The sequence below is a fragment of the Oratosquilla oratoria genome, chromosome 19, assembly GCF_046742065.1.
Source record: "Oratosquilla oratoria isolate Oo_2021 chromosome 19, ASM4674206v1, whole genome shotgun sequence".
Lineage (NCBI taxonomy): Eukaryota > Metazoa > Arthropoda > Malacostraca > Stomatopoda > Squillidae > Oratosquilla > Oratosquilla oratoria.
Window position 1 is genome coordinate 40,875,365 of NC_134795.1, and position 26,978 is coordinate 40,902,342.

Consider the following 26,978-nt stretch of genomic DNA (forward strand, 5'->3'; position numbering starts at 1 on the left):
TTCTGAACCTGTTAATAAAAGTATCTAAATTACATTATTATCGGCTGAAAGAAACCTGCACAGCGAAGCTATAGCGATAATCCCATACCACACTCCTGGTCATATGGCCATTTCCCGAAGGTTGAGTGTGGTTTGAATTTTCCGCCAAAATCATCGGAAATTTAAAATTCCCGGCTCTGTGCAGGCATGCGCATTATCGACCCCCCCCCTCCCTATCCCCTCCCTTCTTACCCGGCTAGCTCGAGCCAGGCGGCGGGCGTCGCGTCACTTAGATCGCGGAAACGGGACGGAGTGGTGAACTCGCTGCCCACATGGGAGCAGGCGGTCCCGTTTCCTGCTGGTTAATCGTCTGTTAGTTTTATCGCTTTCCGCTTGGCTGCTGGTTTGTCCCATTCTTCGACTTTGATTTTATACGAGCACAATCCGTCCCCGTCTTCGAGCCGTCCCTGGTAAACAACCCGGGTCCTCTCGGAGGACAGGGGACGTGTCTTATGGTACGGAGTGTGGCGCCCCCCAGGGTCATCAGGCCTCTCGGCAGCCCCATACCTCTGACCATCATTGGTCCTCTATTGCCTCACGGTTTGTATCAGGCCCTAGGCGTAGACTTTGACCATATACGATCGCAATACGTCCGTCTCCAGGCCGTCCGTGGTAAGAACCCGGGCCTCTTTGAAGACAGGGGGACGTGTCTTATGGTACGGAGTGTGGCGCCCCCCAGGGTCATCAGGCCTCTCGGCAGCGCCATACCTCCGACCATCATCGGTCCTCTATTGCCTCACGGTTTGTATCAGGCCCTAGGCGTAGACTTTGACCATATACGATCGCAATACGTCCCCGTCTCCAGGCCGTCCGTGGTAAGAACCCGGGCCTCTTTGAAGACAGGGGGACGTGTCTTATGGTACGGAGTGTGGCGCCCCCCAGGGTCATCAGGCCTCTCGGCAGCCCCATACCTCCGACCATCATCGGTCCTCTATTGCCTCACGGTTTGTATCAGGCCCTAGGCGTAGACTTTGACCATATACGATCGCAATACGTCCCCGTCTCCAGGCCGTCCGTGGTAAGATCCCGGGCCTCTTTGAAGACAGGGGGACGTGTCTTATGGTACGGAGTGTGGCGCCCCCCAGGGTCATCAGGCCTCTCGGCAGCCCCAAACCTCCGGTCATCAATGGTCCTCTAACAGCCTCATAGCTTGCTTCGTCAGGCCCTAGGCGTAGACTTTGACCTTATACGATCGTAATCCGTTCCCCATACGTCTTCGGGTCGTCCGCGGTAAGAACCCGGGCCTCTCGGAAGACGGGGGGACGTGTCCTATGGTACGGAGGGGGTGCCCCCGAGGGTCATCAGGCCTCTCGGCAGCCCCATACATCCGACCAATAATGGTCCTCTAACGCCTTAATGGCTCCCTTTGTGAAGCCCTAGGCGTAGACTTTGACCTTTTCCACTCGTAATCCGTTCCCCATACGTCTTCGAGTCGTCCGTGGTAAGAATCCGGGCCTCTCGGAGGACCAGGGGACGTGTCCTATGATACGGAGGGTGACGCCCCGAGGGTCATCAGGCCTCGGCAGCCCCATACCTTCGACCAATAATGGTCCTTTAACGCCTTATAACTTTCTTTGTCAGGCCCTAGGCGTAGACTTTGACCTTTTCCACTCGTACTCCGTTCCCCATACGTCCTCAAGTCGTCCGTGGTAAGAACCCGGGCCTCTTGGAGGACAAGGGGACGTGTCTTATGATACGGAGGGTGGCTCCCCGAGGATCATCAGGCCTCGGCAGCCCCATACCTCCGAGCTTCAATGGTCTTCTAACGCCTCACGGCACCACCCTCCTTCCAGGTTTCTTGAAAAAAAAAAAAAAAAAAAAAAAAAAAAAAAAAAAAAAAAAAAAAAAAAAAAAAAAAAAAAAATCACCACCCAGCCCTTCTCATGAGCCACAGCCAACCTCTTATCAACTTCACTTGGCTTGAGTTTAAAGATGACTTACCTGATGTTCCACCCCCAAGTAAAACACAAAAGAACTTTAGACTTAGGGAGTCTAGTGATAGTTAAAATGAGTATAAATTAGTTCAAAGAAACTACAATCATTTAGTGTAATGAGAAGAGGAAAATCAGTTTTAAATAGTACAGTTTAAGTTGGCGCAAAGTGCTAGGTATTACATAAATAAAATGCCTTGACCTTAAAAAAAAAAAAAAAACAGGTCGAAATGGACATGACTTCTCCTATTCAACTTAAGCTAATATATAGTCATGATGGTCAAGAATTTTACCATGTTGAAATTAATTTCAACGCTCACTGTAACTCAGATCGAAATGACCATGACTTTTCCTATTCAACTTAAGCTAATCTACAGTCATGATGGTCGAGAATTTTACCATGTTAAAATTAATTTCGACGCGCACTGTGACTCGGGTCGAAATGGACATGACTTTTCCTATTCAACTTAAGCTAATCTATAGTCATGATGGTCAAGAACTTTACCATGTTAAGATTAATTTCAACGCTCACTGTGACTCAGGTCGAAATGACCATGACTTTTCCTATTCAACTTGAGCTAATCTACAGTCATGATGGTCGAGAATTTTACCATGTTAAAATTAATTTCGACGCTCACCGTGACTCAGGTGGAAATGGACATGACTTTTCCTATTCAACTTGAGCTAATCTACAGTCATGATGGTCGAGAATTTTACCATGTTAAAATTGATTTCGACGCTCACTGTGACTTAGGTCGAAATGACCATGACTTTTCCTATTCAACTTAAGCTAATCTGTAGTCATGATGGTCAAGAATTTTACCATGTTAAATTAATTCAACGCCCACTGTGACTCAGGTCGACATGAACATGACTTTTCCTATTCAACTTAATTTAATCTACAGTCATGATGGTCGAGAATCTTACCATGTTAAAATTAATTTCGACGCTCACTGTGACTTAGGTCGAAATGAGCATGACTTTTCCTATTCAACTTAAGCTAATCTGTAGTCATGATGGTCAAGAATTTTACCATGTTAAACTAATTCAACGCCCACTGTGACTCAGGTCAACATGAACATGACTTTTCCTATTCAACTTAATTTAATCTACAGTCATGATGGTCGAGAATTTTACCATGTTAAAATTAATTTCGACGCTCACTGTGACTTAGGTCGAAATGAACATGACTTTTCCTATTCAACTTAATTTAATCTACAGTCATGATGGTCCAGAATTTTACCATGTCAAAATTTATTTCAACGCTCACTGTGACTCAGTGATGTCACGGTATGATAAGATGACGTCATTATGTGATAAATTGACGTCACCATGTAGTCCTATGACGTCAATTTGTGTCCCTGTGACGTCACGAGACGATCCTATGGCGCCATGATCAATCCGGTGACGTCACAGTATAATCACATGATGTCACTAGGTATTAAACATATAGAAGTCCGCTTGTGGGTGATGAGACGTCACAAATTGCCATAGCACACTATTGGATGAAGACGCTCGCCACGGGCTTCGAGAACTTCCCGCGGGAAGACTTGGGGTGAGTTGGATACATACCGAGGGTCCAGGCCCGTCTTCGTGGGAGACGCTCAGGGAACGTCTTCACCCAGGACGAAGCCTCTTGACTAACGCCCACGGTTTCTCGCTTACCCCGAGGATCTTCACGAAACTAGTGAGAGTGGTAGGCGTACGCTGGACGGAAGCAAGCGTCTCCACACTCAGGTTCCTAGACGGCTAGTTGATGCATTTGCCCACCGGGAAGGGTGCATCGGCCGACATCTCAGTGGCTCTGAGTGTGTTGGCGGACGTGGAGTTCGGGGTGGACTGGGACGGGTCTACCCTTGCTCCCACACAGAGACTTTATTGGCTCGGGATTGAGTGGGACACAGTCAGCGTCCTTCGGGTGCTCCCCTGCGGCAAAAGAGCGTGCTTCTCTCACACGTCCTCCCTCCTTCGGTGGCGGGGGGGGGGGTTGCCTCAACTTTGCGACCCCGGCCCTTCCACTGAGCCGCTTGGGGCGCCGACGGCTGGTACGAGAGGTCGACAGGAGCATACTGCTTCTCCCGCGTGACCTGCCCGGGCCGATACCCTCAGCACTCCACAGGTTGTTGCGTCCCTGGCTTCGGTCGGGGGCCCTACACCGGTCGCTCTATCCAGGTTTCAAGAGATTTACGTAGTGTAGCAACTACGCCCACAAGTGTTCGAGTCGTTCTCCCTCCGCTACGGCACCCCAGAGGTGGACCTGTTTGCCTCCCCAAACACGACCCAGCTCCCCCTTTACCTCACCTGCATCCAAAGGACACGCACAGGAGGCCCAGACGCCTTCACGGAGGACTGGAACAGCTGGAGGTACGTATTCATTTTCCTCCTCCAGCGACACTAGTCCTCCTGAAGGTGATGCAGACCCTCAGATCCTTCAAGGGTCAGGTCCTCCTGATAGCTCCCTACTGGCCAACCCAGCCGTGGTTCGGGGAGCTAATGAGATGGGGCCCTTCTCCCCTTCTACTGGGGTCAGCCTGCCTAGCCAACAGCCTTACCGCGCCTCTCCAACTTGATAATTGGAGTTTCTACGGGGAGCTCTCAGCCAACTCTTCTCTACAGAGGCAGCAGACAAGATGCTCAGAGCTCACCTTCCGTCCTCAGTGCGGCAGTGTGGGTCCTGCTGACGGAGATTCCGGAACTGCCTTCGGAGACGCGCGATGGTGACCATCTCCGCCAGCATGGTCCCGGACTTCCTGACTTGGCTGGCTACCTCCACCAACAGGGCACCGGCGACTATCTTGCCTCATTATACAGCCCTCACTGATCCGCTACGCTTTGGCATGAACATCCGAGTGCCACAGAGGGCGTGAACCCTCCTAATGAAGGGGATCAGCGCCTCGAGAGAGCCGAGACATCAACCGGTCCTGGCCTGGTCCTTGCATCGTGTTCTGCAGTACCTGGCGTTCGAAAGGGCCATTATGGAGGAAGAACACTTCCCTCGACGCGTCGCCTTTCTGCTCGCCTTGACTACGGACTACAGGGCTTCACAGCTGGCGGCAATCACCCGCCACCCGTCCGTCTCCAAACTGGAGGAGGACAGCTCGGCCCTAACCCTCTCTCCATCACCAACATTCCTGGCCAGGAACGGCCGAGCGGACGACATGATCGGCCCTCTCAGAATACAATCCTTCCGGGAGGGAGGACGCCCACATCCACTGCGCCCGGTCCGTGCGTTCGAAGACTACGTGGACCACACGGAAGAGATTTCTGAGGATCATCTCTTCTACAACTCGAAATTTAGGATTCCCCTAACCCCGAGGTCCCGGGCGCACCTGCCCTTCCGCTTTTTGGGAGAGAGCCGACCCGGGCCATGCCCCGCACGCCCACAGCATCAGGGACTTTGTGGCATCGCTGGAGTTTCTCCGCACCCACTCTGTGGAGCGGGTGCGGGACCTAGGGACTGGACATCGACGACTCCCTTGGGGACACGGTGTCTCTACCACTCGGTCGCCCCTGTCCCATGTGTCGCCATGGAAACGGCTCCACCCCTCTCATCTCAAAAAAATGGAGGGGGCAAAGGGCGACCGAGGAGTGGGGAGGGGCCAGGAACCGTTGAACAGGATACAAATTTCGTATAATTTACGCATTGTGTGAACAGTGCAATGTTGTGCATGTCACATTCTTCGGCGTGGGTACTTGACGTTTCTTTCTCCCCTCTACTGAGTGATAAAATGAATAAGTCTCCCATAGGAAAGACACATGTAATAACGGTTTGATCAGGCTTCACCTCTCCTCCCACCTGTCCTCGTCTCATGCATAGCTTCGCTGTGCAGGTTTCTTTCAGCCGATAATATTTCTTTGTCGCGGCTCGTGCCGCTTAAATTCTTCTTATCGGCTTAAGAAACCTGCACAGATTTAGGGTCCCTCCCTCCTCCCACAGGCGAAGCCTTCATTTCTCATTGAAGTGACGCGACGCCCGGCTCGAGCTAGCCGGGTAAGAAGGGAGGGGATAGGGAGGGGGGGGGTGGGGTCGATAATGCGCATGCCTGCACAGAGCCGGGAATTTTAAATTTCCGATGATTTTGGCGGAAAATTCAAACCACACTCAACCTTCGGGAAATGGCCATATGACCAGGAGTGTGGTATGGGATTATCGCTATAGCTTCGCTGTGCAGGTTTCTTAAGCCGATAAGAAGAATTTAAGCGGCACGAGCCGCGACAAAGAAATAATAACACACAGCATTGTTCATGGGATTTCACACGAACATCAACCTCCTGTTTTTTTGGGGCAAATACATTGATTACACTGTCTATTTCAATATTGATGTCATTGTGAACGCCGAGTAGCGCCAGGCCGTTGAGGCGATCTTGACCCATAGTATTACTTAGGTAGGTCTTCAGTCGCTTCAGGATTGAAAATGAACGCTCGGCCTCTGCGTTCGAGACTGGGAGCGTGATCAAAACTCGGAGGAGCGTGGCCATGTTCGGATAAATTCGGGTCTGGGCGTGGGCCAGGGCATCTCCTATGGATTCGAACTTCATTGTTGTTGAATACCAGCGCTCTGATTCCGCCTTCACGAGGCTCAAGGTCTCCATGTCAGCCTCATAAACCTTTGCCGCTTCCAGTACAGCAGCAACATCTCCGTCAGCGCTGCTGAGCAGATTCTTGATCTTGAAACCAACAGGAATAGTATCATTCCCGAACCGGGTCTGCAGCTCAGTCAATACATGGTCGAGGAATGGGACATATACAGATCTTTGGTAATGCTCCTCAGCTGTCTGGAAGGGTAAATTCGCTCGCTGCGTTTGGCGCTTGCAAACTCGAGGTACAGGAATGGTGTCGTGTGATGAACCGATCTCCTGGAGGAGCCCCTCTGCCTTCTTGAAGATGTCCTGGAAGTTGGTCAGTGCACCTTCCCGGGTCTTGTTTAGATGCGTCGCCACATCACCAATCGTAGCGTACGCTGAGACTAGATCGACCATAGGGGACTGCAGTTCTCGGCTCGGCTCCACAGTGTGAGTTAGCACAGACTCAGCGACGGCGAGACCAATCAGAAAGCGCGGCTCTCGGATTGCTATCAGTAGTAGTCCCGCCGTCGCGTCCGAGTTGCTCTCGTTCTCCAGAAAGACGGCAATAACTGGCAGGAATTCCATAAACACAATGACTGAGTCGCAGAGGCTGACCAGCTTCTTCCGCTTCGTGGACGTGTGGTCTTTTACGAGCTCAGTAAATCTCATCGAGCGCATGTTTGAGGAATAGATATAGTTATACACCTCGCTGGGAGTCTGGAGAGCGAGCTTTACCTCCTTGGTGCCACAGGCCTTGGTCAAGACGAGGTTGAGACGATGACTGAAACAATGAATCGTCTTTGCGAGCGGGTATTCTCGCAGTACCACAGCTGCACACCCGCGAAACTTTCCCATCATGGCACCATCAAAACAGAGGCCACGGCAGTTGCCCATGTTGAGGCCGACACTCTTTACTGTGCTAAGCAGGAGGCGAGCCAGGCCTTCCCCAGTCAGATCCTTGGCGTGAACAAAGCCAAGGAAGTCCTCCCTTAGCTGACCTCCGCTGAAGTGACGGACGCAAATGGTGGCCTGTTCTTTCCCTGAAACGTCGGTCGTCTCGTCCATCATGATGGCGAAGACTCCAGAAACTGATGATACCACCTTCTCTTGCACCAATCGCCCTGCAAACAAGGATATTTAACCCCCGGACCTGGCAAAACATCAGAAAGTACTAAAATCGATTAAATGACATACTTACAATGATTCATGGAAGAACAAATTTGGGGGGGGGGGGCTTCAGCCCCCTCAGCCCCCCCCCCCCCTGGATCCGCGCCTGCTTCCATACCTCTTTTACTAGTCTTTCTTCACTCATTCTTTCCATGTGTCCAAACCATCCTAATACTCTTTCATCAACCCTATCTCCCAACTCCCTTTCCACCCCCGTTCTCCTCCTCACCTCCTCATTTCTCACACTATCTAGCCTAGTAACCCCCATCATACTTCTCAGACACCTCATCTCAAACACATTCAAACTCCTCTCTTCCTCTCTTATGTTCCATGTTTCTGCCCCATACAGTGCTGTTGGCACAATCACTCCTTCATACAGTCTCCTCTTAGCATCCATTCCCAAATGTCTATTCCTCATTACACTCTTTAATCCACCAAGGCATTTACTTGCTTCTCTCAATCTACATTCTACCTCCACCTTCACTCCACCTTTTCCTGCCACATTTGCACACAAGTATCTAAAACTATCCACTTCCTCCATTCGCTCTCCCTTAATGCTCACTTCCAGTCTACTGCCACTTTCACCTCTTGTACATCTCATCACCTTACTTTTACCCACATTTATCTTTAGCTTTCTTCTATCACATACTCTCCCAAACTTTGTCACCAACTTCCTCAATCCCTCCTCTGATCCTGCCACAAGCGCAGTGTCGTCCGCAAACAACAGCTGACTCACCTCCCACTTTTCTCCATTTTCTTTAACCATCTCCAGTCCCTAACCCACTACCCTTGCATTTACCTCTCGCACTACCCCATCCATGTATAAGTTGAACAGCCAGGGCAACATAACGCATCCTTGACGAAGTCCCACCTTTACCTCGAACCACTCACTCTCTCCCTTTCTAATCCTGACACAAGCTCTACTACTCTCATAAAAACTCTTGACAGCTCCTAGAAGCTTTCCTCCTATCCCATATATCTGCATAACCTCACACAGTGCCTTTCTGTCTACCTTATCTTAAGCCTTTTCCAGATCCATAAAAGCCCAAAAAACATCCTTCCCCTTTCCTATAGCTTTCTCAGATATTTGTCTTACCACAAAGATTTGATCTAGACAACCTCTACCCGTCCTAAATTCACACTCTTCCTTACCAATTACTCCCTCTGTTCCTCTCCTAATCTTCTCAATCAAGATCCTCCCATAAGCCTTCCCAACTACACTTAACAAGCTAATCCCTCTGAAACTACTACATTCACACTTGTCCCCTTTTCCCTTGTAAAGTGGAACTATACAGGCACTCCTCCAGTCCTCCGGCACTCTACCCTCTCTCCAGCAAACATTAAATAACCTCACCAGCCAGTCCACCATCACTGTACCTCCTTTTTTTTTCTTCTTTTTTTCTTTTTTTTTCTTTTTTTTTTTTTTACATTCTGCATGGCATCCATCCAGACCAGGTGCCTTACCTGCTTTCATCATCTTAACAACTGCCTTCACTTCATCCTTCCTTATTTCTCCTCCATTTTCCTCATTCATCACGGTCATTTTCTTAGCATTTCCCACTGCAACTATCTTTCCCTCCCCATCCTCCTTCACATTTAGCAACTCCCTAAAATATTCTGCCCATCTTCCACTTACTGCCTTCTCTTCCATTATCATCTCTCCATCTGCACCTTTTACCTTTTCTTCTCTACTTGATTCGCCTCCTCTTCCTCTCTTTATTTCTTTCCAAAACATCTTTTTATTACTTTCAAAATTTTCTGTCATATTCTTTCCCCATTTCACATCTGCTCTCCTCTTTGCCTCCTTTACCTTTTGCTTCTCTTTTCTTTTCTTTGTACCTCTCATATGACTCCCACGTCCTATTTTGTAACCAATCTGTGAAAGCTCACTTCTTCTCTTCTACAACCTTCTTTGTTGCCTGATCCCACAATTCACTACCCTTCCTTCTATTTCCTCCTGTCCTTCTTGTTCCACACACCATCCTTGCACACTTTGTGACTCCCTCCTTGAACCATCCCCATTCCTCCTCCACACCTACCTCTACTCTATCCTTCCCTCCCTCCCACTCCTCCTTCAGCTTCTTCTTGTACTCCTTCTCCTTTTCCTTTTCATTTAAAGAGTTCACTCTAAGCACCTCCCTACCTTTTGTCCCTTTCCTCTTTCTCCATCTATCCTCCACTCTCAACTTATCTTCCACCAGAAAATGATCTGATATTCCCCCACCCTCTCCCTTAGCACATGTACATCCTTAATTCTTCCTATCATAATCCTATTTATCACTACATAATCCATCAACGCTCTATCTACCACCCTTCCATCCACCACCCTCTCCCATGTGTACTTATGCTTGACTTTCTTCCGAAACACTGTATTTGCTATCATCAACCCTCTTTCTAGACACATTTCCACCATCAACTCTCCACTACGATTTTTTCCTGGAACTCCAGATTTCCCAACCACTCCATCAATTGGCTCCTTTCCTACCCTAGCATTAAGGTCTCCCAGTACTATTACATTGACATTTCCCCCTAAATCCTCTATGCACTCATTTAAATCTATCCAAAAGGCCTCCCTTTCTTCTACACTCTTCTCACTGCCAGGTCCATATGCACTTACAAAGACCCACATCTCCTTTCCCAGTTTCACCTTCATCCACATTATCCTTGAGGGAACCTCCTTCCACTCCACTACACGTTTACCTAACATTTCACTTACTAGAATAGCTACCCCTTCCCTCCCTCACCCTCTCTTCACTCCTAATAACCTCCCACTTACACTCCCAAACTTACACTCACCCTACCCTTTCAACTTAGTTTCAACCAAAGCCAACACATCCATCTTTCTTCTCACAAACATACTACCTATCTCTTCCCTTCTACTCTCATCTGTACCATATCCACGCACATTAAAAGACCCAAATCTTAGGAATGTCCCCTATGGGGCTACAAGGAGAAGGATGCCTAGTCCCAATCCCTGTCCCTTTCTTCTCGCCTCATACGATCCAAGTGGGAATTACTTTGTGGCAGTATTCTTTTCCCCCCACCATAGGGAATTCCCCCACCACAGAAAATGAATACTCAGAGAAATGGTACAGGACAGCAGCAAGGGGTTGGGGGACAGCATAACGGAGGGGCAGTCGTAGTATAAAATTGTCATCATTTCTCTATGAAGAGTTTTCCTCTATCATAGACAAAATGATGTGTGGCTCTGGTCCATAGGGGCGCCCCATATAGACCCTAAAGTATCAACTGCATGCTACTTTGCCACAATAACAAGCAGCCAATACCCCAACATATAAAAAACACCAGTCTCACTAACAAGCACTATAGCCAAAATTTGTGAGAAAATTGTCAAGAATAGACAGGTAAAACACCTGGAAGACAACAATATATCAAACCCAAGATAATTTGGGTTCAGACAAGGAAGATCATGTATCACAAACTTAATGTTTCTACTCAAGATTAATAGACATAGTGCAAGAAAGGAATGAATGGGCTGATTGTGCTTTCCTAGACTTACAAAAAGCCAGACGAAATTTTTTCCAAGAATGCTTAAGGAGTGTAAATTTGAAATCTGCGACCAGTTAACTGAATTATTCAATAAATCAGTAGACACTGGTTTTGTGCCAACTGCAGGCAAACGTTTTTCCTGTTTTTAAGGAGGGAGATAGATTGTCTATATGCAACTGCAGACCAATCAGTTTGACATCGGTTATAGGAAAAATGCTAGAATCAATGATAGTAAATAGACTCAGATAACACATCGAAGGACATAATTTAATTCATGATTCACAGCATGGTTTCTCCAAGGGTAAGTCATGTGTGACTAATCTTCTATCCTTTTACACTAAAGTATATAAGGCGTCAGATAACAATGATAATTACGATATTATTTACCTTGACTTTAGCAAAGCGTTCGACGAGGTGCCACACCAGAGACTACTAAATAAAATCAAAGCCCATGGCATAGGAGGAAAAGTGTTAGAATGGATTAGAGCTTGGATTAGTAACAGAAAACTGTGGGTCACCATAAATGGAATAAAATCTAGGTGGGGCAATGTTACTAGCGGGGTCCCCCAGGGCCCTGTTTTGGGTCCCTTGTTATTCATTATGTACATAAACGACTTAGACAATGGGATAAATAGTGATGTTAGTAAGTTTGCGGACGACACTAAAATAGGGCGCCTAATTAGGTCAGGAGACGACGCAGAGATTCTGCAGGATAATCTTAATAAATTGTTAACATGGTCGGTGAAATGGCAAATGAACTTTAATATCTCTAAGTGTAGCGTGTTAATCGTAGGGCTACACTACCCCAAAATTAGATACAGCTTAGATAACACGTTTTTAGAAAAATCTGAGTGCGAGAGGGGCTTGGGAGTTCTGGTGAGTCCGGACCTTAAAACCAGGAAGCAGTGCATTAGCGCCAGAAATAAAGCTAACAGTGCATTAGGCTTCATTGCTAGGACGGTAACGAATAGAAGTGTAGAGGTAATTATTAAACTCTATCTAGCGACAGTTAGACCCATCCTTGACTATGCCGTACAATTTTGGTCTCCGTCCTACAGAATGGACATTAATTTACTAGAATCAGTACAGAGAAGAATGACCAAAATTATACATGGACTCAGAAATTTGCCTTACGAAGAGAGGCTTAGGCACCTTAACTTACACTCTCAGGAAAGACGCAGAGTGCGGCGTGATCTAATAGAAGTGTTCAAGTCAATCAAAGGTTATAACAAGGGTGATGCAAACAAGGTCATCATAATAAAACAACGGGGCGGGACTCGCAGTAATGGGTATAAACAGGACAAATTTAGATTTAAGAAGGAAATAGGCAAGAATTGGTTTACTAATATGGTGGTCGATGAATGAAATAAACTTAGTAACCATGTAGTAAGCGCTGAAACTATCAGTTGTAATAAAAGAAATATTAGCCAACTGTATGGATGGGGATGACAGGTGGTGATGGATACGGAACTGCCTGTGTAGGCCTTATGGTCTCTTGCAGTCTCCTTTATTCTTATGTTCTTATGTTTTTTTGACAAGTACCACACAAAAATTATAAAAAAAAAACTGGAACATATAGGAGGGATACAAGGGAATCTACTAAAATGGATGGAGGACTTCCTGATTGGTAGAAAGATGAGAGTAGTACATACATATACCATATATATACCAAAGGTTTTTTCCCCCCATACACGGGGGGGGGGGTAGCCAAAAAGAAAAAGGCATAGAAACCACTCCCACCCATTCCATTTTCTAAATATTCCACTCCCCTCCACCCTCCTCCCTCCCTCTTATCTTGGTACCTCCTGGATGACGGGTCATCCCTGCATCCTGTCCATTGCCCTGGGTCAGAAGCAGTGTTGCAAGACACAGCACATCCACAGCTAGGCCGCTTCATAAATTCGGGGACCCCCCTCTCCGTCCCCCCATGCAGAAAAGGAGAAGACAGGGAGAAATCCCTTTGGGCTGTGTCAATTTTTTTTTCTCATACATACTTCCTCACCCCCCATCCCCATCCCACTCCCCCTCATGCATCACAGCATCATCTATATACAACCCTTCTCCATTCACCCCTATCTTCTGTCCTCTCCCGTCCTTCCTCCACAGACATTCCTCTCTTTTGTAATGCCCCCTTCACCCCATCCATCCATCTCATCCTAGGACGCCCCCTCATATTCACTCCTTCTACCTCTGCCTTCCACACTTCTTTTACAAATCTTTCTTCACTCATTCTTTCCATGTGTCCAAACCATCCTAATACTCTTTCATCATCCCTATCTCCCAGCTCCCTTTCCACCCCTGTTCTCCTCCTCACCTCCTCATTTCTTACTCTATCCAGCCTAGTAACCCCTATCATACTTCTCAGACATTTTATCTCGCACATATTCAAGCTCCTCTCTTCCTCTCTCATGTTCCATGTTTGTGCCCCATACATTGCTGTTGGCACAATCACTCATTCATATAACCTCTTAGCATCCGTTCCCAGATATCTATTTCTCATTACACTTTTCAATCCATCAAGGCATTTACTCGCTTCTCTCAATCTACATTCTACCTCCACCCCTACTCCTCCCTTTCCTGCCACATTCGCACCCAAGTATCTAAAACTATCCACTTCCTCCAGTTTTTCACCCTTAATGCTCACTTCCACCCTACTGTCACTCCCCTTGTACCTCTCTCCACCTTACTTTTACCCAGATTTATCTTCAGTTTCCTTCTTTCACACACCTTCTCAAACTCTGTCACTAACTTCCTCAATCCCTCCTCTGATCCTGCTACAAGCGCAGTGTCGCCAGCAAACAACAGCTGACTCACCTCCCACTTTTCTCCATTATCTTTAATCGTCTCTAACCCCTGACCCACTACCCTTGCATTCACCTCTCGCACCATCCCATCCATGTAAAGATTGAACAGCCAGTGCGACATAACACAACCCTGACAAAGTCCCACCTTTACCTCAAACCATTCACTCCCTCCATTTCTAATCCTAACACAAGCTCTACTACTCTCATAAAAACTCTTGACTGCTCTTAACAGCTTTCCTCCTATCCCATATTTTTGCATTACCTCCCACAGTGCCTTCCTGTCTACCCTGTTGTAAGCCTTTTCCAGATCCATAAAAGCCCCAAAAAACATCCTTACCTTTTCCTATAGCTTTCTCACATATCTGTCTTACCACAAAAATCTGATCTACAGAACCCCTACCTGTCCTAAACCCACACAGTTCCTCACCAATTACTCCCTCTGTTCCTCTCCTAATCCTCTCAATCAAGACCCTCCCATAAGCCTTCCCAACTACACTCAACAAACTGATCACTCTATAACTACTACACTCACACTTGTCCCCCTTTCCTTTGTAAAGCAGAGCTATACAGGCACTCCTCCAGTCCTCCAGCATTCTTCCCTCTCTTAAACAAACATTAAATAACCTCACCAGCCAGTCCACCATAACTGTACCTCCTTTTTTAAGACATTCTGCATGTCATCCATCCAGACTAGGTGCCTTACCTGCCCTCATCTCCTCCATTTTCCTCACTCATTACTCTTATTTTCTTAGCGCTTCCCACTGCAGCTACCTTTCCCTCCCTATCCTCCTTCACATTTAGCAACCCCCTAAAATACTCTGCCCACCTTCCTCTCACTGCCTTCTCTTCCATTATCATCTCTCTATTTGCACCTTTTGCCTTTTCTTCTCTACTTGATTCGCCTCCTTTTTCTCATTTAATTTCCTTCCAAAACATCTTTTTTATTACTTTCAAAATTTTCTGTCATACTCTTTCCTCATTTCACATCTGCTCTCCTCTTTATCTCAAACGACTTGTCCTATGACAAACAGATAAACAAAATTGTCGGAGAATCCTACTACTTACTAAGATCAATAAAAGTGGCATTTACATATTTGGACGAAGAAATGATGAAAAAAATATTGGTCACACTGATAAGGCCTAGACTAGAATATGCGGCGACATTGTGGTTGGAGAATCCCACAACTTGCTAAGATCAATAAAAGTGTCATTTACATATTTGGACGAAGAAATTATGAAAAAATACTGGTCACACTGATAAGGCCTAGACTAGAATATGCGGCCACATTGTGGTCACCCAGTACCAAAAAGAATATAAAGAAAATAAAAAGAATCCAGAGGGCAGTAACAAAAATGGCACTTGGACTTGCAAACTTGTGATATGAGGAGAGATTGGTTAAACTAGAGTTACCGACTTTGGAGCAAAGAAGAGAGAAGTGACCTACTGACCATCTACAGAATCATGAAAGGCATAGAAATACTCGATAGAGAGGACTTGTTAAACTGGTACAAGAGAAGCACAAGAGGACATGGAGAGAGAGAAAAAATATAGCTACAGAAGAGATCTGAAGAAAAACAGTTTTCCACATAGAGTGGTGGACACTTGGAACAAACTGGACAATGAAATAGTGTGCGCAAAAACCATTCATGAGTTTAAGAGCAAACTAGACACTATGAGATACAAAGGTGGGACACCACGATCGTAGCTTCTCTTCCCGCAAAATACAACTAGGTAAATACAACTAGGTAAATACATCCAACCACACAAATGTAAGGGTGCACCTTCTCTTTTCATACGTGATTCGTCTCCCACTTCCTCTATACCAAACACTACCCCCAATACCCTCTTACAGCTAAAAATAGGTCTGAGATGATGTAATGTGATTTCAATTTATTAGTCTATATCCAAAAATTCCACATGTCTCATGATGCTCAGAAACCTGTATTTCAGAACCCTCCTCCTCCCAATGTCCAACCTAGATTATAAGTTCTTATCGGCTAGACCTCAAAAACATGGCATAGCTTGTTCCCTCCATCATGTCATTAACATAGACAAGAAACATTATTGGTGCAAGCACTGAACCTTGTGGAACTCTGCTTGCTACTGCTCTCCAGCTTGACATCTTGTCTTTTATTATCATCCTCATGTATCTTTCCTTCAAAAAGTCTTTAATCCACTCTAGTAGTTTGCCTCTCAGTCATCCAACATGATCCAATTTTTTCATAAGTCAACTGTGAGGTATTTTATTAAATGTTTTCTCTAGGCCCAGGTACACTCAGTCCACCCACCCCTCTCTCTTGCAGCACATCCTGGGGTGATTGGGTGTATTTACCTAGTTGTATTTTACGGGAAGTGAAGCTATCCTCGTGGTGTCCCGTCTTCATATCTCGTTTTATCTAGACTGTTTTTAAATTCGTGTATTGTTTTTGCACACCCCACTTTCTCATCTAACTTGTGTATTTACCTAGTTGTATTTATCTAGTTGTATTTTGCGGGAAGGGGAGCTACGACCGTGGTGTCCCGCCTTTGTATCTCGCAGTGTCTAGTTTGCTCTTAAACTCATGAATGGTTTTTGCGCACACTATTTCATTGTCCAGATTGTTCCAAGTGTCCACCATTCTATATGGAAAACTGTTTTTCTTCAGATCTCTTCTGTAGCTATGTATTTTTATTTTCTTTTCATGTCCTCTTGTGCTTCTCTTGTTCCAGTTTAACATGTTTTCTCTGTCGAGTATTTTTTGTGCCTTTCATGATTCTGTAGATGGTCAGTAGGTCACCTCTCTCTCTTCTTTGCTCCAGAGTCGGTAACTCCAGTTTAGCCAATCTCTCCTCATATGACAAGTTTGCAAGTGCAGGTGCCATTTTTGTTGCTGCTATCTGGATTCTTTTGATTTTCTTTATATTCTTTTTGGTACTGGGTGACTACAATGTGGCCGCATGTTCCAGTCTAGGCCTTATAAGTGTGACCAACATTTTTTTTAATAATTTCTTCGTCCAAATATGTAAATGACACTTTTATTGTTCTTAGCAAGTTGTAGAATTCTCCGACAATTTTGTTTATCTGTTTGTCATAGGACAAGTCGTTTGATATAATTACACCCAAATCTTTTTCGGATCTCTCTTCTTTACCTCCTTAGTTCCAATTTTACTATTGTCCTGATATTCTGTTTTTGCTTTTTCCAAACTCCATTATCCTACATTTCTTAATATTGAAGTCCACTTCCCATTTCTAACTCCAGTTCCGTACTTTATTCAGGTCTTCCTGCAGTGATTCGCAATCCTTTTCAGTTTTTACTTTCCTCAACAGTTTGGCATCATCTGCAAAGAAGCTCATATAACATTTCACATCATCATCCATGTCATTCACATAAATAGCAAACATTATTGGAGCTAGTACAGATCCTTGCAGTACTCCACTGATTACCTCTTTCCAACCTGAATATTTTTCTCTGAACACTACTCTCATCTTTCTACCAATCAGGAAGTCCTCCATCCATTTTTGTAGGTTCCCATGTATCCCTCCTTTGTGTTCCAGTTTTCTTTTTATAATTTTTGTGTGGTACTTTGTCAAAAACTTTTGTAAGCCCAGGAAGGCACAATCAGCCCATTCATTCCTTTCTTGCACTATGTCTATTAATCTTGAGTAGAAACATATTAAGTTTGTGGTACATGATCTTCCTTGTCTGAACCCAAATTATCTTGGGTTTAATATATTGTTGTCTCCCAGGTGTTTTACCCATCTATTCTTGATGATTTTCTCACAAATTTTGGCTATAGTACTTGTTAGTGATACTGGCCTATAGTAATTGGTTCTTCCATGTTTCCTCCTTATATATTGGTACAATGTTAGCATTTTTCCAGTCTTTTGGTATTTTTCCTTCTTTGAGTGAGCAATTTATTATGTTATGTATTTTGTCCTTTAGTTCTTCTTTGCATTCTTTTAGAATCCAATTTGCAATTCCATCCGGGCCATGTGATTTCCTGAGGTCAAGGTTTGGTAGATATTCCAATATTTCTTTTTGTGTTATTGTTATCTTGCTCATGGGGGGAGATCACCTTTCATTACCTTTGAAGTGATTATTCATGACTTTGGCCATTTCTAATTCTTCTCTGTATTCCATATTCCCTTCGCGTAGTTTCACCATTTCCTGTTTGTTTTTAAGTTTACCATTCACGTATCGATAGAATAGTTTGGGTTGCTCTTTGCATTTATCTATAATGTCCATATCATGTTTTTTTCCTCTCTTCTCACTTTAGCATACTCATTTCTATAGTTTATATAAACTTGCCATTTTCCAGGTTTTTTATATTTTCTCCACTTTTTCCAAGCTCTGTCCCTTCTGTCTTTTGCCTCACTGCATCTTTTGTTGAACCAGCATTTAATGTACACTCTCTCTAGCTTCTGTCTTGGTACGTGCCTATTCACCCCTTCATTGTGTGATATCCTGGGTGATGTTATGTACATGACAACCTGGAATGTCGGTGTGCCCACAATAGCCTGGGGCAAGGGCTCTGACTTTCCAAAGAAATATAGGGTACATCTACAGGTGATGTGGTACTTGCAGCAGATGGTGCAGGAGATATAGAAATGGACCTATGTGAGTACAATGGAGAGAAGTCTGCCTGGATTAAGTCCTCCAGTGTACCATAAGAACATAAGAATGAAGGAGACTGCAAGAGACCATAAGGCCTACACTAGGCAGTTCCATTTCCATTACCACCTGTCATCCCCATCCATAAAGCTGTCTAACCGCTTCTTGAAATAACTTATAGTTTCAGTGCTTACTAAATGGTTACTAAGTCTATTCCATTCATTGACAACCCTATTAGTAAAGCAGATCTTACCTATTTCCTTCTTAAATCTAAAATTGTCCAATTACTGCAAGTCCATTACTGCAAGTCCTGCCCTGTTGTCTTAGTATGATGACCTTGTTTGCATTACCCTTGTTAAAGCCTTTGATCCACTTGAACACTTCTATTAGATCACCCCACATTCTGCATCTTTCCAGAGAGTGTAGGTTAAGATGCAGCCTCTCTTCTGTGGTATAGTACAATTGGCATAGGAACCTAGCACAGCATGCAATAGTGTGCAACGGCGTGCTCTGACCAACAGCGACGCCCCCGGACAAAAGCCCTTTCATACATCCAACAAAGACTCTCTTCTCTTCTATGTGCTTACTGCATCTACCACCGTCGCCCACAGCCAGTTACTCTGTAGACTCCATAGGTACATGTCGTGCCTTCTCTGTACTCATAACCTACCGATTGATAAACCCACGAACCGCACAACCTGTTTCATTGCTGCCCCAGCAACAATGCTTGCAAACATGGCGCAGTAAGTAGGATGCTTGCAAATGCAAGCACCCTTTCAACGTGCAACAGTGAAACACAGGCACGGTTTGATAATCGGTGGCGTACAAGTGAACGAATGACAGTAATGTGACAATACATGATCCCGTGGTGCTTACGTGAACGAGGCGTTGAAGGAATCCTGCAATAGTGTGCACATCGAACCGTGCAGTATCGTGCAGTGCAGTTTAGTGGAGCCCTACCGTGCGACGCGCTTTGGCGGGGCCCTAGAAGACCGAACAAAGAGGCCCTTCATCCCAACCCCTTGGATACAGCGCCTTGGTAGAGCGCCCCTGACGCGACCGTGACCCACGTAGGGAACGAGCTTACGTCACGAAACACCCCCAGCTGACTCACGTAGACCGCACCCCTAAGCCTGGTCCATGGTACAAAGGAGTGATTCACCTTTGTCGCTAGACAGCGACGTCGAATTACCTGCCCGTCCGCGCTCACACCAAACGTGAGGCTTCCGCGGGATGGCGGCGACGACGTCATGTAACGCCTAGCGGTGGTACAAGATGAACGGAGGGAAGATCATGCGAAAATTGACGCAATCACGGAGACCTTGCAACAACTAGCCCGCACGCCACCCCCTCCATCGAGCCCTCCGCCGACTTTGGCCATCCCGGCCCCGCCTGTCGCCGGAGCGCCACCCCCCCCCCTGCCGCCGGACAACCTGACGGTCCCACGTCCGCCGCCGTTGCAGGCCAATGCCGACTTCCAGTCGTTCCTGTCGTGGATGGGCCGACTACGCCGCTATGACCAGCGTCAATAGGATGCCGCACGACATACAGCTTATGCAACTCAGATCGTGCTTGTCTCTCGGCGTACAGGCGGTTTTGCGGAACTCGCTGGACATCCCCCACAGTACCCCACTCTCGGCCGACGAAGTGCTCGACCGGCTGCAATCTCACCTCCGGGACGCGCGAGTCGAGGCCCCCCGCCGCCGTGACCTGTTCCAATGCCGGCAAGCGTAAGGCGAGTCCTTCGACGACTTCTACGGCCGCGCCAAGGACAAGGCTCGGGAGGTAGACCTGTGTGCCGTAGGCGCCGTCGCTTGCGAAGAGGCCCAGATGAAAACGGCCATACTTATGGGCGTCAGGGACGAGGAACTCGTACAGCGCATCAGCTCCCTCCCCACGACCGGATCACTGCAGGAGGTAGTGACCAACTGCCGCTCACACGAGTCGGCGAGGGGGACAGTCTCGGTTTGCCAGGGTGACCCGCAGATGTGCGCCGTTTCGGCATATAAAAGTGCTCAACGCCAGGCGTGCCCCCCTCCCTCAGCTACCTTACGTGCCCTCCATGCAATCCGGAGACACCTGCCACAATTGCGGGACCAAGGGACACCGCCCTCGCACCCGCCAGTGTCCTGTCAGGAACGCCCGGTGCCGCGCCTGCCACAAGAAGGGTCACTGGGAGAAGTATTGCAAGCCGTCCAGGGATCGGGACGAGAATCACCACGAGCCGTCAAGTCCTGGCGCCCCCACACCTACCCTTGCCGCCATGTGTCCAACGGTTTCGGCCGCTCCCCGACACCTATCAACATCCACATTAACTTCGGAAACGTGTCCTCGAGCTTGCTTATGCTGCTGGACATAGGGGCGGACGTCACCGCCGCTAATCTCAATGCCGAAATACATTGCCGACGGATCCCAGATGCTCCCCACCGTAGGACGCTTCCAGGCTCCCTTGACGCTCGGCGCCAGAAACTGTACCGGGTTCACGAGGGAGTCCAAACCCCGCTTCTCTCCTTCGGCCACTCTCGGGAGTTGGCCATAATCTCTCCCGACTTCCCGAAGCCTATCCTTGAGGTGACGTACGCAAACAGGTGCACCACGCTAATACTTCCCTTTGACAGCTCACCAGTCGCCGCTCGCAAATACTTCCTCCGGGAATTCAGCGACGTGCTGGTCTCTAAGGATGACCTTCGCACCCCCCCCCCTATGGAAGATGGTGGGTCCCCCTATGAGAATCCACCTGAAGGCCGACGCGGTGCCCTTCGCAATCCACACGCCCAGGCCTATACCGTTCGCGTTCCGGGATCGAGTGAGAACTTGACTCGATGGGACCGATGGGCTTCGCAGCCACCGGCGACGCCTACTGCCTCCGGGGAGACGCGGTTTTGCAAGGCGTGGCCAACTGTGTTAAGGTGGTGGATGATATCCTTCTGTTCAACGACGACCTCCCCTCCCACTTCCGGAGGATCCACCACATGCTTACCAGATGCCGCGACCACGGCATCACCCTTAACAAGGAGAAGTTTCACAGTCGCCGCCTCCAGCGTCAGCTTCTGTGGCTACCGCCTCTCCGCCGACGGCATATCCGCAGACGAGGACAAGGTAAGGGCCGAAACCCGATACACCACGATTGAACTGGAGATACTTGCTGTTACGTGAGCCGCGTCCAAATGCAAACTGTACCTGTTTGGGTTGCCCCACTTCATGTTGCTGACGGACCATCGTCCGCTCATCCCCATCCTCAACTCATACACCCTCGACGCCGTCGAGAACCCCCGCCTACAGCGGCTCAAGGAGAGGCTCTCGCTCTTCGTCTTCACGGCGAAGTAGCCCTGCATACCCGACGCCCTCTCACGAGTCCCGGTCTCCCGCCCTACGCCGGAGGACGAGAACGACTGCGACAAGGACGTCGCGCATGTCAGGAACTTTGTCGACGGCAACGACGGCGCTCGCGGGGACGGCCCGTCGCCAGACGCCGACAGGACGCTCCAGGAACTCTGGGCCGCGGCACGGGTGGACCCCGCCTATGGCCACCTGCTTACCTGCGTGTCCTCCGGGTTCCCGTCCAACCGCCTCCCCCTACCCAGCTCCGTCCTCCCGTACTGGAGGCTCCGGGACGCCCTCTCTGCCGACGGGGTCTGGTGCTCTACGACCAGCGTATCGTGGTCCCCGCCGCTCTACGGAAGCGCACGCTGGCCCGCCCCCACGACAGCCACCACGGCGTGGAAGCCACCAAGCTCCGAGCTCAACAAACCGTCTTCTGTCCCGGTATTGACTCCGACATCAAGAGCACGGTGGAGGCCTGCGAGCCTTGCCGGGTGCTGCGCCTCAGCCAGCAGCGAGAATCCCTGCTATGCGACGACCACTTCACCCGGCCCTTCGAGTCCACGTCTGTCGACTACTTTCACGTCGGAGGAAATGTCATTCCTGGTTATAGCGGGCAGGCTTTCAGGTTGGCTCGTCATCGTGCCCTGCGGCCAGGACATGACGGCTACCAGAGTCATCCGGAAGTTCTATTGCGTCCCCCTCCGCCTTCGCACCGATGGTGCCCCCCCCCCCATTTACCAGCGCTGAGTTCAACTGTTTCACGGAACGCTGGGACGTCCACCATTTGGTTACCTCCCCGAATTAACCCCAGTCTAACGGGCAAGCCGAAGCCGCGGTCAAGGCAGCTAAGCACCTCATCCTTAAGACCGCACCCACCGGCAACATCGACTGCGAGAAGTTCGACCGCGGTCTCCTTGAATTACGCAACACCCGTCCCAGGCCGGCCGCTCACCTGCCCAGGTCTTATACGGAGGCCCCCTCCGCACATGCGTTTCGGCCCATCCGGAGTCCTTCTCACCTGAATGGCAAGCTCATTCAGAAGAATGCGATCGCAGGGCCGCAGCTCGGGCCATCCAGACGCTCCGGCGGTACGACGAGAACGCCCGGCCCCTCCCCGCCCTGGGCGTCGGCCAGCGCGTGCGAATTCAGGACCGGACATCCCTCACCCCCACCTCTGCGAGCGCGGTGGGGGTGGGGGGAGAGATGTGGTATAGTGCAATTGGCATAGGGGCCTAGCACAGCATGCCATTGTGTGCAACGGCATGCTTTGACCAACAGCGACGCCCCCGGACAAAAGCCCTTTCATACATCCAACAGACAGGGATTCTCTTCTGTGTGCTTACAGCATCTACCAACTTCGGCCACAGCCAGTTACTCTGTAGACTCCTTAGGTACATGTGCCTTCTCTGTACCTACCTATTAATAAACCCACGAACCGTTTCACTGCTACCCCAGCAACAATACTTGCAAACATCTTGTAAGGTAAATTTCTGAGCTCATGTATCATTTTGATCATTCTCCACTGCGCTGATCTAGTAAACAGCGCTCTGGGCTGTAAATACTAATATGTTCCCAGTAATTTCTGTCAGCCGATTTTGGCACTCGCGATTGAGAAGGTCCACCCCTGGTCTAGACCCACTACTGAAGACACGACAGCAGCAGTGCACTTTCAAATGGGCCCAAGCGCTGTGCTTTCAGGAAATGGGATTCGACGCTTTCAATGACTACCCAAGGGCACTGGGACCATCTACCACGACTATTCATATTAATGAATATTTTATATTATAACTCTACTGGCAGTGTTCGTCTGATAATGGAATTTGAATACGTTTTCCTGAAAACTATAGTCGGCTTGTTTTGGAGAGGACCCAAACCCATCATTCAAACCGCGCCACGCCAGTGAGCCAGGATTGTGACGTCGTGTCGGACAAACACTCCTTAATGCATAGTGAAATGATTATTGTCAACGAATTGTGCCGTTCATGTCACTCAGATTATTGTAAAATCACCAAGCGTTTTGAGTCGTAATTTTATTCTAGGCAGTGATGTATCGTGTAGGAGCAGTGAACTGCAAGAACAACTGGCTAGTGGCTGTATGGAGCGTTTTGCCAATATAAAGTTACAAGCCCAGGTTCATACAGCTCAGTGGCGCGGCGCGGCGCGGCACCGTTTGTCTGTTTGATTCTCATTAATTACTAGTTATATGTCAATTGATCATTATTTACTTTTTATATGTTTGTTTATTATTTAACTATAACTATGCATTTATTTATGTATTTTATTTGTTATTTACATTATTATATTTTTTATTTATTCATTTATTATTGTTTTTATTTTTTTCGCATCCGACCTAAGATATGGACCAAAAGGTCTCCTGTCGGTATGCTCCGCCGTTGTAATCCTAATGTCCATTCTATAGGACGGAGACCAAAACTGTACCACATAGTCAAGGATAGGTCTAACTAATGTCAGATAGAATTTGATAATTACCTCTGCATTTCTATTCATAACCGACCTAGCAATGAAACCTAACGCCCTGTTAGCTTTATTCCTTGCATTAAAGCACTTTCCTGGTTTAAAGGTCAGGACCCACTAGAACTCCCAAGTCTCTCTTGCACTCAATTTTCTATAAAAACGTGTTATCTAAGCTATATCTGCTTTCGGGGTTGTGTACCCTTACGTTTAACACTGTAAGAGGCCGGTAGATTGAGGTAGACAAGTAGATAGAGGGGTAAGATTCATTTTATGACTTAGATGTTTTGAAACAATGGCCGAGAGGAAATTGCAGAGTTGCATATTCTCGCTTACCGTCCAATATTTGTAAACACAAGCTAGGGTATCGGTAGAGGTGCTGATGTGACGAAATGTAAACACTAAGCCACTCGAGCTTGTGACAGAAGTGCTTGCGTAAGCAGTATTGCTTGAGACAGTATAACATCCTTTCTGGTTGGAGAAAAGGTGGAGGAGGAGAGAAATTATTGGTGCACGGAGGTAAAGTCACGCCCTTAAAGGGTGGCACTTAATTGTAACGTTCAAAGTTATTGGATGAATTAAATAGTGACGTCGAAGTAGGCTTGACTTGGTGGGTGTACAAGGATCCCAGGTGGGAGTCCCTTGGTGTAGCTTGAAAAACTAAGTGTAATTTATTCGGAAGAAAAGAGAAAGAAAAATACCTTTAATTCACCTTCGAACTGATTAATGGAAATTGACTAAAGGAAGAGGCATGGGGCCTACAGATGAATAAGTGGATAAAGTAAAATGAAGAAAATTGTACGTGACTGTGGACTTACTGAAATTGTTAGTAGCAGCGGAACTAACAAATACGCTGCACTTTGAGACATTGAAATTCATTTGTCATTTCACCGATCATGTGAGCAATTTGTTAAGATCTTCCTGCAGAATCTCGGCGTCTTCTTCTGACCTAATTAGGCGTCCTATTTTAGTGTCGCCTGCAAACTTACTAATATCACATTGTCCAAGTCGTTTATATACACAATAACGGACCCAAAACCGAGCCCTGAGTAACTCCACTAGAAGCACTCCCCTATTTGGATTTTACACCATTTATGGTGACCCACTGTTTTCTGTCACTGATCCAAGCTCTAATATATACACTTTTCCTCCTATGGCATGGGCTTTGACTTTATTTAATAGTCCTTAGTGGGGCACCTTGTCGAACGTTTTGCTAAAGTAAAGTAGATAACATCATAATTATCGTAGTTATTTGACGCCTTGTATACTTTAGTGTAAAAAAATAGATTATGCAGAATTGTAGTTGATTATCTACACTGAAGGTTTAGTGCGGCAAACGAGGAGAGGTGTCTTCGCTTTAATGTTCCAGTGTTCTCTATCTTACAAATACATGCAACCTCCGAATGGTGCCAGGGGAAAGGTTTGTCGGGTCGGTTGGCGAGGCCCATTGTCCTAGCAGGTGTTCGGCCGTTGGCCGAAAGGCCGGCTCCTCTGGTCACTGTTCAGGTCTGGAGACAATGACGCGTCCCTTGGGCGTCAGATCCCGAGCACAATGGAGAATCCCTTAAGAATTGGTTAAAGACGTTAGAGATCACGCTCACTCCATATGGGTGCGTACGCACGTGTACACTCTTGTTTTCAATCATCTTGCAAAAATTAGTCACATAACTTACCCTTGGAGAAACCATGCTGTGAGTCGCGAATCAAATTATGTCTCTCGATGTGATCTCTGATTCTATTAGTTATTATTTATTCAAGCATTTACTTATAAATAATGTCAAACTGATTACACTGTAGTTGCATAAGACGATTTATCTCCCTTGTTGAAAACAGGATTGTTTGCCTGCAATTGGCACAAAGCAATGTCTACCGATTTATTAAATATTTCTGTAAACTGGTCGCAGATTTGAAATTTACATTTACATACTTTTCTCCTGGACCCTGGGATTTTGTAGTTTTAAGTCTTTGAATCTGTTTGGCTACTTCTACCTGATTAATGCTGATGTTAGATGGTCTGTTTTCTTCATCTCCACTGAAAATTGGATCGCAGACAGGTACCATATCTAACCTCTCCTTTGTAAATACAGAGAGAAAATATTTAATAAACGTCACACTCATTTCTCCTTCGATTCTATCATATCTTCGTCGTTTTTAATTGGGCCCATCCTTGCCTTATTTTTTGTTCATTAGAGATGAAAGAAGTCCTTTGGGTCGGATCTCGCTTGTCTGGCAACCTCAATTTCGTAGTTACGTTTCGCTGTACGTGTGTTCTTTTTAACTAGTCTTGCCATATCGTTATATTTGGATCTAAGGTGTGTTCCTCCCCTCCCCCTTTTACTTTTCTATCTTGGCGTAAAATCCTCTTTTCATTCCGATCTCATTTTTCAGCCTCTCCATCATCCATTTGGGAGTAATACTATTCTTCCGTATTGACTTGAGGGGAATAAATTTATTTTGAACATTTATAGTTAAAGCTAGGTTACTGTGCATTTCATCCAGATTGCTGACCGGGCTGTTTACCTCGCGCTTACAAGCGACGTTACCTAATGTGACTCGAGACCTGACTGCGCTA

At 47.0% G+C, this 26,978-nt stretch overlaps 1 protein-coding gene across 1 annotated transcript in view; it reads left to right on the forward strand.

Annotated features, from left to right (window-relative positions):
* The first annotated feature begins 261 nt into the window (after positions 1 to 261).
* Positions 262 to 26,978, forward strand: part of LOC143035850 (uncharacterized) — a 145,701-nt gene continuing 118,984 nt past the window's right edge. Inside the window, exon 1 of the mRNA XM_076202928.1 lies at positions 262 to 2,040. Within this exon, the coding sequence (XP_076059043.1) occupies positions 492 to 1,001 (510 nt within the window). The 5' untranslated portion in view covers positions 262 to 491 and the 3' untranslated portion in view covers positions 1,002 to 2,040. The remainder of the gene's footprint in view (positions 2,041 to 26,978) is intronic.